Below are 14970 nucleotides of genomic sequence, written 5' to 3'. Positions count from 1 at the left end.
TGGTTTCTAATTTGGCAATCTAAATGGATAATAATGCCATGAACCATCAGGAGTCAAGCAAACGGATGAGACTGGTAGAGGGAGATGATGGGTTTATTGTAGGACAGACACATTCATTCTGATTTATTTGTTGTTCCTCTGTAGTAATGTTTCCAGGAAGGAAAAGGCCATACATCTTTGAGATTTATCAGTACTTAAGAAATTCATGAAAATATGGACATGGAGTAAGATTCAGAAAAAGGGCTAAAAATTGAATTCTGAGGAACTCTCTGCATTTGAGCAGTGGTAACAAGGGAAAAGGAACCAGCCAAGGAGTTTTTTAAAGTAGAGAGACGGAAATATAAATTGTGAAGCAAAGAGTGGGGAAAAAAATAAGGCAGAGATTTAGCAGGTTCTAGATCATACAGAGTCTTGTGTACCACCTTAGGATTCATGTATCCTCTTTATGTAGCTGAGAGGGAGCTACATTATGGTTTGATAATTTATACCAATTATGAGTGGAGTGTAGATTTTAGAGGAAAGTGGAGTTGAGAAGACAGATCGGTGTTGATTTTGTGGTGTGAATGAGAGAAAATGAGGACCAGAACCAGAGCTTAGACATTAGCAATAAAAAGACAAGGGAGGACTGTAGAAATGTTTAGATGATAAATTTGCTGGTTTTGATATGGGTGGTGAGAGAAGAGAGGAGTCAGGGATAGTACCCAAATTTCTAACTTGGGTCTTAGGGTAGGACACAACAGAAAAGAAGAATAGCAGCAAGGAGAGGTATAAAACAGCAGGACATGGGCTTCCCTGGTGGCGTAGTGGTTGAGAGTCCGCTTGCCGATGCAGGGGACGTGGGTTTGTGGCCCGGTCCGGGAAGATCCCACATGCCACGGAGCGGCTGGGCCCGTGAGCCATGGCCGTTGAGCCTGTGCGTCCGGAGCCTGTGCTCCGCAACGGGAGAGGCCACGGCAGTGAGAGGCCCGTGTACCGCAAAAAAAAAAAAAACAGGACAGACTTCATTTATGAGACAGTCACTAGTGAGACTGCTGGAGAAGCTGCGTTAGGGTGTGGAGAGAATTAGTTGGTTTATGGACATTCGTATGCCTTTGTGACATTAGAAGAATCACTAAATATTGACCCCCAAGGACTAGAGAAGAAATCTGGACTGATTCAGGTCAGTCTGTGTTCATTTGCTTTCTAGTTATTGTGCTTCTTAGAAAAGTTAAGGTGCAATTGCAGTGATTCTGTAGCATTTGGTTTTCCTGTCCTTTCTGAAGTTGTTCATCCATGGCTTGACATGCACAGATAATTTTGAGTATTATCTAACTTTTGATACAAATCTACTGCTGTTACAAATGAAGTTAATCAGTTGTAGCAGATTGGTTATGTGCTGAGACTTGATGGTTAGTGACACTTGATGATATGTCAGGGGTCCCCGAGACCACCTTCAGGTTCAATGATTGGCTAGAAGGAATCACTGAGAAGCTTTTACACTCATGCTTGTAATTTATAGCAAAAGGGTACTGATTTGTTTAGGGAAAACTCAGCCTTTTGCTTCCTGTATAGGGAAAACCCCAGTTCTTCCCTACGGTGCATATCTCTCCTATGTGTCTCCTTCACTACTTGTACAGAACACTTCACTGCTCATACTTCTTGTCACCAAATGTGTTGAGCAGGGCTGGGCGGGAGGGTTCCCCACAACAACAAGCAAGTCTCTGTGACCCACTAGGTGTCCTACAATTTAATTCAGTTCCAGCACTACCCAGAAATAGTGTCAGATCCCACAGGTTAAGGACTCAGTCCCATGTGATGGCCACCTCTTCCCCCAGCCCACAGGCACACTTCAGATGCCAGTCACAAAGTCACAAGCCCTGGGCTTCTGACCACCCGGCTATAGATTAGAGGTTTCAAAGACCCCCTCCTTGGGTTCTATTAATTTGCTAGAGCAGCTCAAAGAACTCAGGGAAACAGTTACATTTACTAGTTCGTTAAAGGATATGATAAAAGATACAGATGAACAGCCAGGTGAAGAGATACATAGGGTGGGATCTGGGAGGGTCCTATCCCTGTGAAGTTGGGGTATGTCAGCCTCCTGGTGTGGGTGTGTTCGCCAGCCAGGAAGCTTTTCAAACCCCCTACTGTTGGAATTTCATGGAGGTTTCCAAAGGTAGGCATGATCAGTTGTTAACTCTGCTTCTAGCCCCTCTCCACTCTCTGGAGAGTGAGGAGCAGGGCTGAAATTTCCAGGCTTCTAATCATGGCTCGGTCTTTCCGGTGACCAGCCTTCGTCCAGGAGCCCTCCAGGAGGCCGTCCAGAGTTACCTCATTAGAGCAAGAGATGCTCCTAGTGCTCATATTGCTTAGGACATTACAAGGGTGTCAAGGATGGGGTCAAAGACCAGATATTGGAACAAGAGATGCTCTTAATGTTCTTATCACTTAGGAATTTATAAGGTTTTAGAGCCCTGTGCTAGAAACTGGGGGCAGAGACTAGTATATTTCTTACCATTTCACAAGATTAAAATCAACAAAGGCTAAAGGTACATAGGGCAGAGTTTAGGAGGACCCAGCTGCAAGTTTCCAGTTGTCCTTTCCCAGTAGATTGGTAAGGACAATGCTTTATTCTCCCATCAACCATGTGTGGCGACACATATCAAGTATTACCAACCAGGAAGCTCCTGAACTTTGATGTGTCCAGGGTTTTTACTGGGGAGTCGGTCACATAGGCTGACTGACCTTAACTACTCAGTCTCTATCCCCTCCCAGGAGTCAGACTGATACAGTGTGGCCCAGGGTCTCAGGAATGCAATGTTACTAAGCAGGATAATCCCAGGGCTCAGAGGTTATCTTGAAGGAGCTGATCAAGGACCAGTCCTTTCTTTGGAATGTATAGGATTTGAGCACCCTGAGCTTACTCAGTTACCCTTTACTGCATATAAGGATAAGTGTACAGTTTTAACTTGGTTCAGCTCTAGTTGTCTCTAAAGCATGTGTGATGTTAACATTCCATAGACATTGTACAGACACCTACTAGGAAATGGTGTACATGTTAATAGCAGTTTTCGGTAAGGGTGCCTGCCTAACAGGACATTATTTGTTAGCATATTTACTGGAGGTGGTAAAAATTGGTAAAGCTCTTTGAGCTGAGTATATTATTCTTTGGAGACTTCGGATTGCTAGAGATTTTCCTTTGGTTCATAAGATACCAGTTTTCAAGAAGTTTGTTCAATACATCGACCCTTTGAGTTGCCTATCTTTTCCGTGTATATATGTGTCTCATACTGTGTGTCTAGAGATCAGCTTTCTAGCAGTCTTCAAGTACATGAAATATTGCTGAAGTAAAAAATTTTAAATGTTTCTAGCCCAGAAGAACAGACATAGTGAAAAATAAAGTAGCTCAGGATCGCCAAAGACTTCATTGGCACATGATTAATCTATTAGCTGGAAGGAAAAGAGTACACTCGTTGGCTGTTAGTGACTGTAAAAGCCAGGCATTTTACCATAGAAATCCAGAAAAAGGGAAAAACCAAGAAAAAAGAATATTGGAGGAGGTGTAAAATAGCAGAAGCAGCTCAGATGGGAAAAGGCAGCAAAAGGTAAAATTACAAATGTCAGAGACATTGAGCAGCTGTTAGCCTGATTATGGAGATGAGGAAAGCAAACTGATGAAAATAGAAAAAACTAGAATAGCCTGATAATCTTGTGCTGTGAATTTCAAAGTTTTAAAGCATTTTTAAAATGAGATTTTCGGTGAAGGCCCAATATATTATAAAACAAAATTAAAGAGAGACTAGAAGAGTCTTTACAGCTTCAGGGGGCCTGAGACCTAGCTATAGCTTACTTTTCCCCCACCAGCCTTTGAGGTGGTGTCATGAAGATCTAACCAAAAACCATTAATTGATCTCAGCTTAGAAATCTTAACTATTTCATTTTTCTAAGCTACTGTATATTAGAAAAGAATGGTTTTCTGCTAATAGTAGGGAGCTATAATGGAAAAAAATTACCTTTCATTTAGCAGCTTCCTAAAACATCACAGGCCAAGGCAACCAAGTATTGTTCTGCACAGTATTCCATTTTGTGGCTATGGTTTATTCAAACACACTATTTTGGGTAGGCATTTAGACCATTTCTTGAATTTTGCAAATATGAATAATGTAGCGGGCAGTAATCCTGTGTGTTTTCATATTACTGGAGATAATATTTCAGGGTAAATTCTTAGAAGCAGATTGCTAGGTCAAAGAGTGTATGCATTATAATTTTTGTTATACACTGCCAAATTCCCTGCCTTAGGGGCTGTGCCATTTGCATTCCCAGCAGCAACATATGAAAGTGACTTTCTTCATGGCCTTGTCCATGTGTTGTCGTTTTAAAATTTTTGCCACCCTATGAGAAACTGTATCTCTTTTTTTTTTTTTTTTTTTTTGCGGTACGCGGGCCTCTCACTGTTGTGGCCTCTCCCGTTGTGGAGCACAGGCTCCGGATGCGCAGGCTTAGCGGCCATGGCTCACGGGCCCAGCTGCTCTGCAGCATGTGGGATCTTCCCGGACCGGGGCACGAACCCGTGTCCCCTGCATCGGCAGGCGGACTCGCAACCACTGCGCCACCAGGGAAGCCCTGTATCTCATTTTTAGTATGTGTTTCACTTGTTGTGAGTGAAGTTGACCTTGATTTCATATGTTGAAGAACCATTTTTACATCTTTGCACACAGCCTGTTCATCTTTATTGTTCATTTTCCATCAGATTTTTGGTCTCTTTTCCTTGGCTTTTAAGAGCTCTTTATGTATTAAGGACATTAACTTTATTTGTGATATATATATATATAGTCAAATATTTTCCTAATTTGTCCTTTGGCTTTGATATATTTTGCCATGCAGTTTTCTCCTTTTTATGTAATCAGATTTATCAGTCATTCCTTTTGTTGAATCTAGATTTTTTTCCTGAGTTATAGATGGTTTTTTTTGTTTTTTTTTTTTTTGCGGTACGCGGGCCTCTCACTGCTGTGGCCTCTCCCGTTGCGGAGCACAGGCTCCGGACACGCAGGCCCAGTGGCCATGGCTCACAGGCCCAGCCGCTCCGCGGCATGTGGGATCCTCCTGGACCAGGGCACAAACCCGCGTCCCCTGCATTGGCAGGCAGACTCTCAACCACTGCGCCACCAGGGAAGCCCTATAGATGTTTTATTATGTTAAGGAAATATCTGCAAAATCCCATTTTGAGTGTTGACATCAAGAATGAGTGTTGGAATTTTTCAGTGTCTATGGAGATGATTATATGATTTTCTCCGTAAGTCTATTAATATGACATATATTGATATTCCTAAAATTGAAACATCCTTGCATTCCTTGAGAAATCTCTCTTGATTATCATATATTATTTTCTTAATGTAGTATGGGATCCTTTTCACTAATATTTTATTCAGAATTTTTACATCTCTATTCACATAAGAGGTACTGGTCTACAGTTTTTTTATGCTATCTTTATTCGGTATTAATATTGTATTTTTATTGCATTTTAAAAGTTTAGATATTAACATTATGCTTCATTCGTTTTCTATGCTCTGGAACAATTTATATAGCCTGGGGTCTATCTGATCTTTGAAGATTTGGTAGTTTCCCTCTTGAAACCTTTTGGGTCTTGATACTTGTGTGATTAGTTCCCTGATAATTTTCTCTATTTTTGCTATTGAAATTGGCTTGTTTAAGCTCTCAATTTCTAGTGAGGTTAGTTTTTTGTAAACTACTGTCCTAGGAAATTATTCATTTCATCTAGGTTTTCAATTTTGCTTGCATTTAAGTATGCAAAGTAATCTCTTTATGATTTTTTTGTTTTAATTTACTGTTTCAAGAGTTATTTTCTTCATTATCTCTTATTTTGTACATTTGTGCTCCTCCTACCACTTCTCTAATTAAGTTAACTAGGACTTTTTTTCAATTTTTTCAAAGAACTAGGATTCTGATTTTTAATTAGATCTGTGGTTTTTCTGTTCTTTACTTCATTACTTTCTACTTTTGTATTTACTGTTTCTTTTTGCTTTCTTTTGGTTTGCTCTGTTCTTTTTTTTTTAAATTTATTTATTTTTGGTTGAGTTGGGTCTTCATTGCTGCGCACGGGCTTTCTCTAGTTGCGGTGAGGAGGGCTACTCTTCCTTGTGGTGCGTGGGCTTCTCATTGCAGTGAATTCTCTTGTTGTGGAGCACAGTCTCTAGGTGCACGGGCCTCAGTAGTTGTGGCTCTCAGGCTCAGTAGTTGTGGCTTGCAGGCTCAGTAGCTGTGGCTCGGGGGCTCTAGGGCTCAGGCTCAGTAGTTGTGGCACACGGGCTTAGTTGTTCTGCGGCATGTGGGATCTTTCCGGCCCAGGGCTTGAACCCGTGTCCCCTGCACTGTGCCACCAGGGAAGTCCCTGCTCTGTTCTTTCTCTAGCTTTTTATTTGGGATCTATTTTCATTCTTTTAAGTTCTGTTGTATACATTTTTAAGGCTATGAACTTGCCTTTGAACACTGCTTTAGGTAAATCCCATAGATTCTGATATGTGGTGTTTTCATTATAATTTTCTAGAAATTTTTTTTCTGTTTTGTTGTTTTTTTTTTTAATCCAAGAGTTGTTTAATATAAGGCTCTTAAATTTCCATGTGGTATTTTGGTATTTATTAATATCTAATTTTATTGCCTTGTAATAGTTTTATAATATTTCTGCTTTATGTAATTGATGCTTTCTTTGGACCTAATAATATTTTTGTGCTCCATTTGCAAGTTTATTATCTGTTATCAGGTTTAAATTTCAATGTATATTTATAAAATCTGTATCCTCACTTTTTATCTACTTGACTTCTCATACTGACAACAGTGTATGAAAAATCTTTTATCAGTATATTTTTATTTTTTTCTTGCATCTTTTTCTCCTTTGTAGTGGTATTTACAGGGTTACTTGGTGACTAGATGTTTCTAACAGTTACATATTCATTATAAATTGTGGGATATAGCTTTACAAAGTAGCCTTCTTTATTCTTTGTAATACTTTGTAGAATGAATTCTACTGGTTTGCTAACAGGATTGCAGTCTCTGCTTTGTTATCATTTACTTGGTGTACCTTTGCTTGTCCCTTTACTTTTAGCCTTTTTAAATGACTGTTTTAGGTGTGTCTCTTGTAAACAACATAGAATTTTGGGTTTTGTTTTAGGAGCCAATTTGAAAATCTTTTTATTGTTACAGGTGAGTTAAGCCTGTTTCATATTGTTTGATATGTTTGGTTTCAATTCTGTCCTGTTATTTTGTGTTATTATTTCTGTGTGTTTTATTTTCTACTTAGTGTTCTTTCTTCTCTCTTTTAAAAATTTCTTTTGGTATTTAGGAATGTTTGTTTTTGTTCTAATGTTACCTTTATACTTATACCTTTTATAATGCCTTTTGTTTTTTTACTGTCTGGTTTGATAGGTTTAAATGGTACTTTTTGACTCCTGTCTTTACCCATACAGCAAGTGATGAGCTTATTTCTGTTTTCTCTTTTCTCTCACCTCATTCTCCCATTTTTGAATCTAGGTTTGTGTCTTTTGCCCAGTTTGGGAAGTTTTCCGTCATTATTTCTTCAGATATTTTTTTCAGCTTCACCTCTCTTTCTGGGACTCTATTGACATAAATGTTATTATATCTTTTGTTATCGTCCTACAATTCCCTAAAGCTCTGTTCATTCTTTGCAGTCTTTTTTTTTCTCGCCCAATTGGATGATTTGTATTGATCTGTCTTTGAGTTAGTTGATTTTGTTTTTTCTTTCCCTTCTACTATTGAGTCCTTCCAGTGAGTTTTAAATTTTGGTTACTGAGTTTATTAGTTTTAAAATCCATTTGGTTCTTCTTTATTTTTCCTATTTCTTTGCTGAGACTATATTTCATTTGTTTCAAATGTGTTCATAATTGCGTGCTAAAGTAGTTTAATGACAGTTACTTTAAAATCCTGTCAGATAATTCCAATATCTGCGTCATCTCAGTGTTGGCATCTGTTGACTTCCTTTTCGTTTCTCAGTTGAGGTGATCCTGGTTCTTGATATGATGAGTTATTTTCAGCTGTAGCCTGCATTTTGAGTGTTATGTTATGAGACCCTGATTTCTATTTAAATCTTGCTACCTGTTACTGCCAGACTTGGTAGTAGACAAGCTTCACTCACACACACAGCATCTGTAGACACCTTCCAGCAAGGAGGCTTTCCTTGTGGGGGTAGGATGGTACATGGATGGAGTTCTCAGGCATACCTTCTGTCCTCCCATTTGTCAAGTGCAATATTTCAGTTTTTCTGGAACATATAACATTTAAATTATTCTTCCACTCTTATCTTCACATTTGTGTTAGTTTTTGATCTACAGTGAAATATTTCTTCGGTTATCTCTTAGTTGAATGAAGGTCATCCTCTGGTAAAGGTGTCAGCAAATTTTTCTGTAGAAGACAGATAGTAAATCTGTAGGCTTTTTGAGCCACATGGTCTCTGCCCCACTAAAGTGGAGTCGTTTTACTAGGATATGTTACCTTTAAGCTCTTCACTCTGCTCTTCTCTGAAGTCTCACATAGCCTTAGGGCAGGAGGTCCAGACAAAAGGTAGAATTTAGTTTTTTCTCTTCTTACAGGTAATTTGAAATTTGTAGCATTCTCAGACTCCTAGCATTGTTGAAGTTGCAGGCTATATGTGGTTTTATTTGCTCTTGTTAATCCATATACTTTTTTGAAGGTTACATGGAGAGATTTGAATTCAGGTGGCTGCTGTTATTTTAGAGCAACTAATGTCTTTAATTTGAATATTCTAATAGGAAACATCTCTGGATTTCACATGACATCAGGCCTGTGCTTACATTCCTCTGTGAAGACACCAAGGAAAACTACATATAAGCTCTTTGACTTTGAATGAGTCAACAAACCTGAGCCTGTTTTTTGTTTTTTATTATTTGCAAAATTAGATGGGTGTAAGGCATGGTTTATACTGTATGCTCTTCAATTGGGACATTTTTCAAGAGATTTACAAATAATTAATTTTTTCCCCAAAGTTAAAATGCCAAGTCATTTCTTTTATGTTTACTTTAATAGTCTGAAAAATTACATTGCTAAACATGTTTAAAAACTACTAATATGGATAAATGATCTCTTTGGGCTCTTCTAAACTGGAAGCAGCATGATATATTGGTCTCATTCCATGTATAAAGTGTTTCCTTGTGATTATTGGGTATTTAGTTTGTGGGGGCAGGGAGAATTACTTTTCTGCCTATTTTTAAATTTATCTACCTAATAGATAGATATGGAAGTTGGGGTAGAAGTTGTCCCAGACTTCTGTGTCTCACTTTTGTGAAGAGTGGCCTGAGGTAGCCATTGAGAGAGTTTTATCTACTACGTAGTAGATGTATCAGCTTAGCAGATATTTTTGCTATCAAGCGAAAACAAAATTCAGTTACTTTTTATGTCACCATTCCATAAGTGTGTTATGTATCTCAAACATTCAAACAAATATATTAAATGGTAATTCTTTTTTACTTCCTGAAGATTCTTGTGGATACTGTTTGGGCACTGTCATACCTGACAGATGGAGGTAATGAGCAGATACAGATGGTTATTGATTCAGGGGTTGTGCCATTTCTTGTGCCCCTTCTGAGCCACCAGGAAGTGAAAGTTCAAGTAAGTACTTAAACATTTTTTCTTACTTGTGTAAAGTTTGTATTTGCTATAACCAGTTAACTTGTACAACCAGGCTTCAGTTCTGTCTATATGCACATTTCTTCAATATTTCTTGTGCTATTTTACTGAATCTGCTTTTGTTGATTTCTAAATCTTCATCTCATCCGGATTCTTTCCTGAGTTGCAGACTCATGTAGCCAATTGTCCTTGAGTCCTTAGACATATCCTCTAAGAACTCCATTGTCATTTCAACCAGACGGAAATGAACATACCATCTTCTCCCACAAACCTGTTCCTCTTCCTATATCCCCTTTCAGTGGACAGCATAGTCCAAGCTAGAAACCTTGATATTCCTCCTCTTGTCTCCCCTCCATTACAAAACCCTGTCAATCCTTATTATATAGCTTTCAAATCTGTTTTCTCCTTGTATCTAGAGCCACTGATTTAGTTCAAGATTTATTTTCTTTCCTCTGGATAATTGCAAAAGCTTCCAAACTGCATTTTCTCCTCTCCCTCTTGTTTCTCCTCACTCTAATTAGGGGTACATGGCTGATAGATCTGTTCATCCCACTTCTGCCAAAGTGACTTTCTAGATAGAAATGTGTGACCGTTAGAGGCCTTTATTAAAATCTGTGGTACCAGTTTACTAATAGGTAAAAATAGCTGTTAAAAAAGGACCTTGACAATTTTTATTTTAATATTTTTTCCAGCTATTTTCCACACAATTTTTCTATATAGTTCCAGTTTTCATAAAACTGTTGTTTAAAGTTCAAAACTACTTTCCAGTTCAGTGAAATGATTTGTGTAAGAATGCAGTAAATTTTAATCATTCACCCTTTGCATTTTTACATATTCTCAGGATTATAAAAACCATAGTATCAGTTTCATCATAAACAAATTTATAGAAAACATTTTATCCCCACCCCAGACAGCAGCACTCAGAGCGGTTGGCAACATAGTGACAGGTACCGACGAGCAGACCCAGGTGGTTCTCAACTGCGATGTCCTGTCACACTTCCCAAATCTCTTATCACACCCAAAAGAGAAGATAAATAAGGTAAGTCGTATAACAGCCTTGTCAGTGCATTTCTTTCTCTTTGTATATCTCAATTTTGACTGCCTTCTTGTTTCTGTTTCTATTCCTGTTTGCTTGTGATTCTCTTCAAAACCACTCTAGTTAAAGATGAGAATTATTTCAAATCACCTCTGCAGTTATTTTGTTTCAGTTGTTAATTGCTTGCTATTAAGTGCTGTCATGATCATCACAGAATAAAATTATTTGTATATTAACCAATTTTTTTATTTCAATAGATTGAGCAGTAGCAAATTAGTAGCCACTAGGTGAGAGTACATATGAAATTTTCCATTGGGTGGCCAGTATCTTTTTTTTTTTTTGCTGGTGTGTTTTATAAACAAATAGATCATAGTTTAATCTCCCTATGAAATGAGATTGAACGAAAAACTGCAGTGCCTAAATTAAAGGATCATTAAAATTGTTTTTTTTTTTAAAAAAGATTTTAAGCTTAAGATACAATCTTACTGATAAATATGTGCTTAAGTACTTCAGTCTTCATGTCTGGCTTATTTCACATTGCATGTTTTCAAGGTTCATCCATGTTGGAGCATGTATCAGAACTTCATTCCTTTTTATGGCTGAATAAATATCCCATTGTGCCTATATACCATATTTTGTTTATTCGTCCATTTGTTGATGGATACTTGGATTGTTTCTACCTTTTGGCTACTATGAATAGTAATGCTGCTAGGAACATTGGTTTGAGTCCCTGCTTTTAGTTCCTTTGGGTATATATCTATGAGTAGAATTGTCAAGTCATAGGGTAATTGCATGTTCAAGTTTTTGAGGAACCACCACGCTCTTTTCCATAGGAGCTGCACCATTTTACATTCCTACAAGCAATGTTATAAGGGATCCAGTTCCTTTTTTTAATTATTATTATAGCCACCCAGTACTGTGAAGTGGGGTCTCGTGATTTTGATTTGCATTTAATTTAATACAGTTTTATCTGCCTGAAATGCCACTATCCCTCAAACTAACAAAACTGATCATTTCTTCTTTGTCATAATTATATTTATATAGTTGCATGACTATAATTTGACAGTTGGATTCTTTTTTAATATTTATTTATTTATTTATTCATTCATTCATTCATTTTGTCTGCTCCGGGTCCCAGTTGTGGTATGTGGAATCTTGAGTTTCCTGACCAGGGATTGAACCCAGGCCATGGCAGTGAAAGCACTGAATCCTAATCACTAGACCACCAGGGTACTCTCCTACAGTCTTTTCATTGTAGAGGAGGAAGAAGATACACATTTGACACTAAACTTATAATAAACCTATTTGTTCGTGACATAAATCATTTAAGGTTACAATAAAATTTGTTATATAGACCATCCTAGACTAGTTAGAAGCTTAAGTTGTAAATACATCTTGCAAGTAAAATTTTTTTTTAATTATTTATTTTCTTTATATTTTTGGCTGCACTGGGTCTTAGTTGTGGCACGTGGGATCTTTGTTGAGGCATGCGGGATCTTCCGTTGGGGCGCTCTGGCTTCTCTCTAGTTGTGGCGTGCGGGTTTTCTCTGTCTAGTTGTGGCGCGCGGACTCCAGAGCATGTGGGCTCTATAGTTTTGTGGCACGCGTGCTCTCTCGTTGAGGCGCGCAAGCTCAGTAGTTGTGGTGTGTGGGCTTAGTTACTGCCCCATGGCATTTGGGATCTTCCCAGACCAGGGATCGGACCCACGTCCCCTGCATTGGAAGGCAGATTCTTTACCACTGGACCACCAGGGAAGTCCCTGCAAGTAAATATTTTTACAATAAAATAATTCAGCTTTCTTAGAAGTAGTTTTAACACAAAGTATTAGGAAAGTCCGTCTTCTATTTATTTCTATCATGTCTTTTAGAGGGAGCTCATGCACAAAAAATACAAGGTCCACGAGTAAAGTCTTTTGTCTGTTTCTTTCACCGCCGTATCACCATTGTCTAAAATAGTGCCTCCGGTATAGTCCTAGGTATCTATATTATTGAAGGTTATGCTAGGTTAATGGGTCCAGATATTATGGATAGAAGTTTCCTTGTATGTTTAAAATGGGAGATTCTATATAACCTAATCACTCTTAGATGCGTTTCCCTTAATGCAGCTGAGGTGACTTGTTACTGTATATATAAACTACATTAAAATAAAAATATAAACACATTAAAGATACAATTTTTCAAATAAAGTTGCCCTTTATTTTGTTCAATTATAGGAAGCAGTGTGGTTCCTTTCCAACATTACAGCAGGCAACCAGCAACAAGTTCAAGCTGTAATAGATGCTGGATTAATCCCTATGATTATTCATCAACTTGCCAAGGTCAGTCATTGTTATGAGTTCATCGTGTCTGTTAATATAACCAAGACTGTTTGACCAAAAAATTCATTTTAACATTTCTTTTTTAACCTTCAGGGGGACTTTGGAACACAAAAAGAAGCTGCTTGGGCAATTAGCAACTTAACGATAAGTGGCAGAAAAGATCAAGTGAGTTTGGAAAAAAACTGTTAATAGTTGTTAATACTGGAAAGCATACTACTCTCTTAGGTTTAGGAGTTGTTGATTGTTTATTAGCCCCGTACTGTGTTCTTTTGGGGGAAAAGATAATTATATAAATAAGAGTATCTCTTCTCTTCTGTTGTCTAGGTTGAGTACCTTGTACAGCAGAATGTAATACCACCATTCTGTAATTTACTGTCAGTAAAAGATTCTCAAGTTGTTCAGGTGGTTCTAGATGGTCTGAAAAACATTCTGATAATGGCTGGTGATGAAGCAAGCACAATAGCTGAAATAATAGAAGAATGCGGAGGTAAGAGGGTTGACTAAAGAAAAATAGTTGAGCACTGGAACTCTGAAACATTAGTTCCTTTACAGACAGCTAATTAGAAAGAAAACTTAGGATATATTGCTATTAATATTAACAGCATCCGAGGATGTTGCTATTCTTTGTTTGCTATATTAGTAGTCCAAGAAGATTTTCCAGAAAACAACCGGTTGTGAAAGTCACGCCATAACATTCCTAGAGATTGACAATGCTTTTCAGGAAACACAAATACTCCTCCTGAAGTCACATTGCATAAGAGCAAATTAAAAGCTCTGAAAACCACTATAATAGAGAAACTTACATGCTTTGTTTAATTCGGCATTTCTCAAACTCCTTGACAGTAAAACACTTGTTTTCATATTATACCTATTATCATGTGATTCTGTGGACCTCACTTTGTGAAACTATTCCATATATTGGAATAGGTTATGGAAAAGGTTAATGATTTCACAGTCATCTAGATATTTTGTTTCAGTCTTATGATTGCTAGAACTCCATGCTAGGGTTATTACTACAGAAATTACTTTGAAATTTTAATAAGAAAGAACTGTGATTTGAAATACTATATCATTATTTTCTCTGGTAATGACATATGAAGCATATATTTTAAAATTCTGTTTTTAAAGGTGCCTGTTCAATGTGTACTAAATTGCTCAAACCTTAAATTAACTTATCTTAATGTCATGTTTTATTTTATACGTTTTGTTGACTAATTTGTTCGATTATACTACCGAGTTTATTTTTTTAAGAGAAAACAAATGTGATAGCATCATAGAATGTTCAGACTGGAAGTATTTTCTTAATAACAAGAAGAAAATATTCTGGAGATGTTAAGGAGTTTTGTCCATGGTCAGGGAAGTAGTTAGTGATAGGAGCATAATTAAAAGCCAGATTTTCTTACTGTACTACTGTTACTTCACTGTTTATTGTTTTAAGATGTTTTACTTTTTAAATAATTTGAAATGAACATTGTAGTCTGGTTCAGAACAACTTAACCCAGAGAGTTTGAGCTTGTTACTCCAGCTTTTTATCAAGATAGTTGCTTCTGTCTATGAGATAAATACTTATAATTAAGATACATATTTACTTAGCATTTTATGATTTTATAAGGTACTCTACATGCATTATCTTTGACACCGATTTTCCCATTTTTCTGGTTTGAATATTACTATATAAAAACTGAAACTATTTCAAAATAACTTAGCTAAAAAGACATTTCAAGGAAGAATATTTATTACTAAGGATTTAATAGACTTATGTACATGATACATGGAGTAAATATATTGGGAATATAAATAAAGGCAATCTATAGTTACTTTTCTGAAAAAATATTTCCCAGATTCACTGTAGCTATAGGACGTAAGCACCCTGTTCATTTTTTTTTTTTTTTAAAGAAATTATTTCAGGGACTTCCCTGGTGGTCCAGTGGTTAAGACACTGTGCTTCCACTGCAGGGGTCATGG

The 14970-nt window shown here is 37.3% G+C and overlaps 1 protein-coding gene across 5 annotated transcripts in view; it reads left to right on the top strand.

Moving 5' to 3' along the window:
- The window catches only part of KPNA3 (karyopherin subunit alpha 3), a 91676-nt gene that overhangs the window by 73105 nt on the left and 3601 nt on the right, over positions 1-14970 (top strand). For 4 of the 5 annotated variants that reach the window (XM_022574790.3, XM_089899582.1, XM_089899585.1 and 1 more), the window contains 5 exons: positions 9502-9633; positions 10562-10690; positions 12901-13005; positions 13099-13170; positions 13330-13492. In XM_022574790.3, the coding sequence (XP_022430498.1) occupies positions 9502-9633; positions 10562-10690; positions 12901-13005; positions 13099-13170; positions 13330-13492 (601 nt within the window). The remainder of the gene's footprint in view (positions 1-9501; positions 9634-10561; positions 10691-12900; positions 13006-13098; positions 13171-13329; positions 13493-14970) is intronic. The other variant, XM_089899584.1, reaches the window with a different exon arrangement.

Source organism: Delphinapterus leucas, chromosome 18 (assembly GCF_059928025.1).
Source record: "Delphinapterus leucas isolate spDelLeu-1000000601 "Yukka" chromosome 18, BTC_Dleu_Yukka2, whole genome shotgun sequence".
Classification (NCBI taxonomy): domain Eukaryota; kingdom Metazoa; phylum Chordata; class Mammalia; order Artiodactyla; family Monodontidae; genus Delphinapterus; species Delphinapterus leucas.
This window is presented reverse-complemented; position numbering and strand designations above follow the sequence as displayed.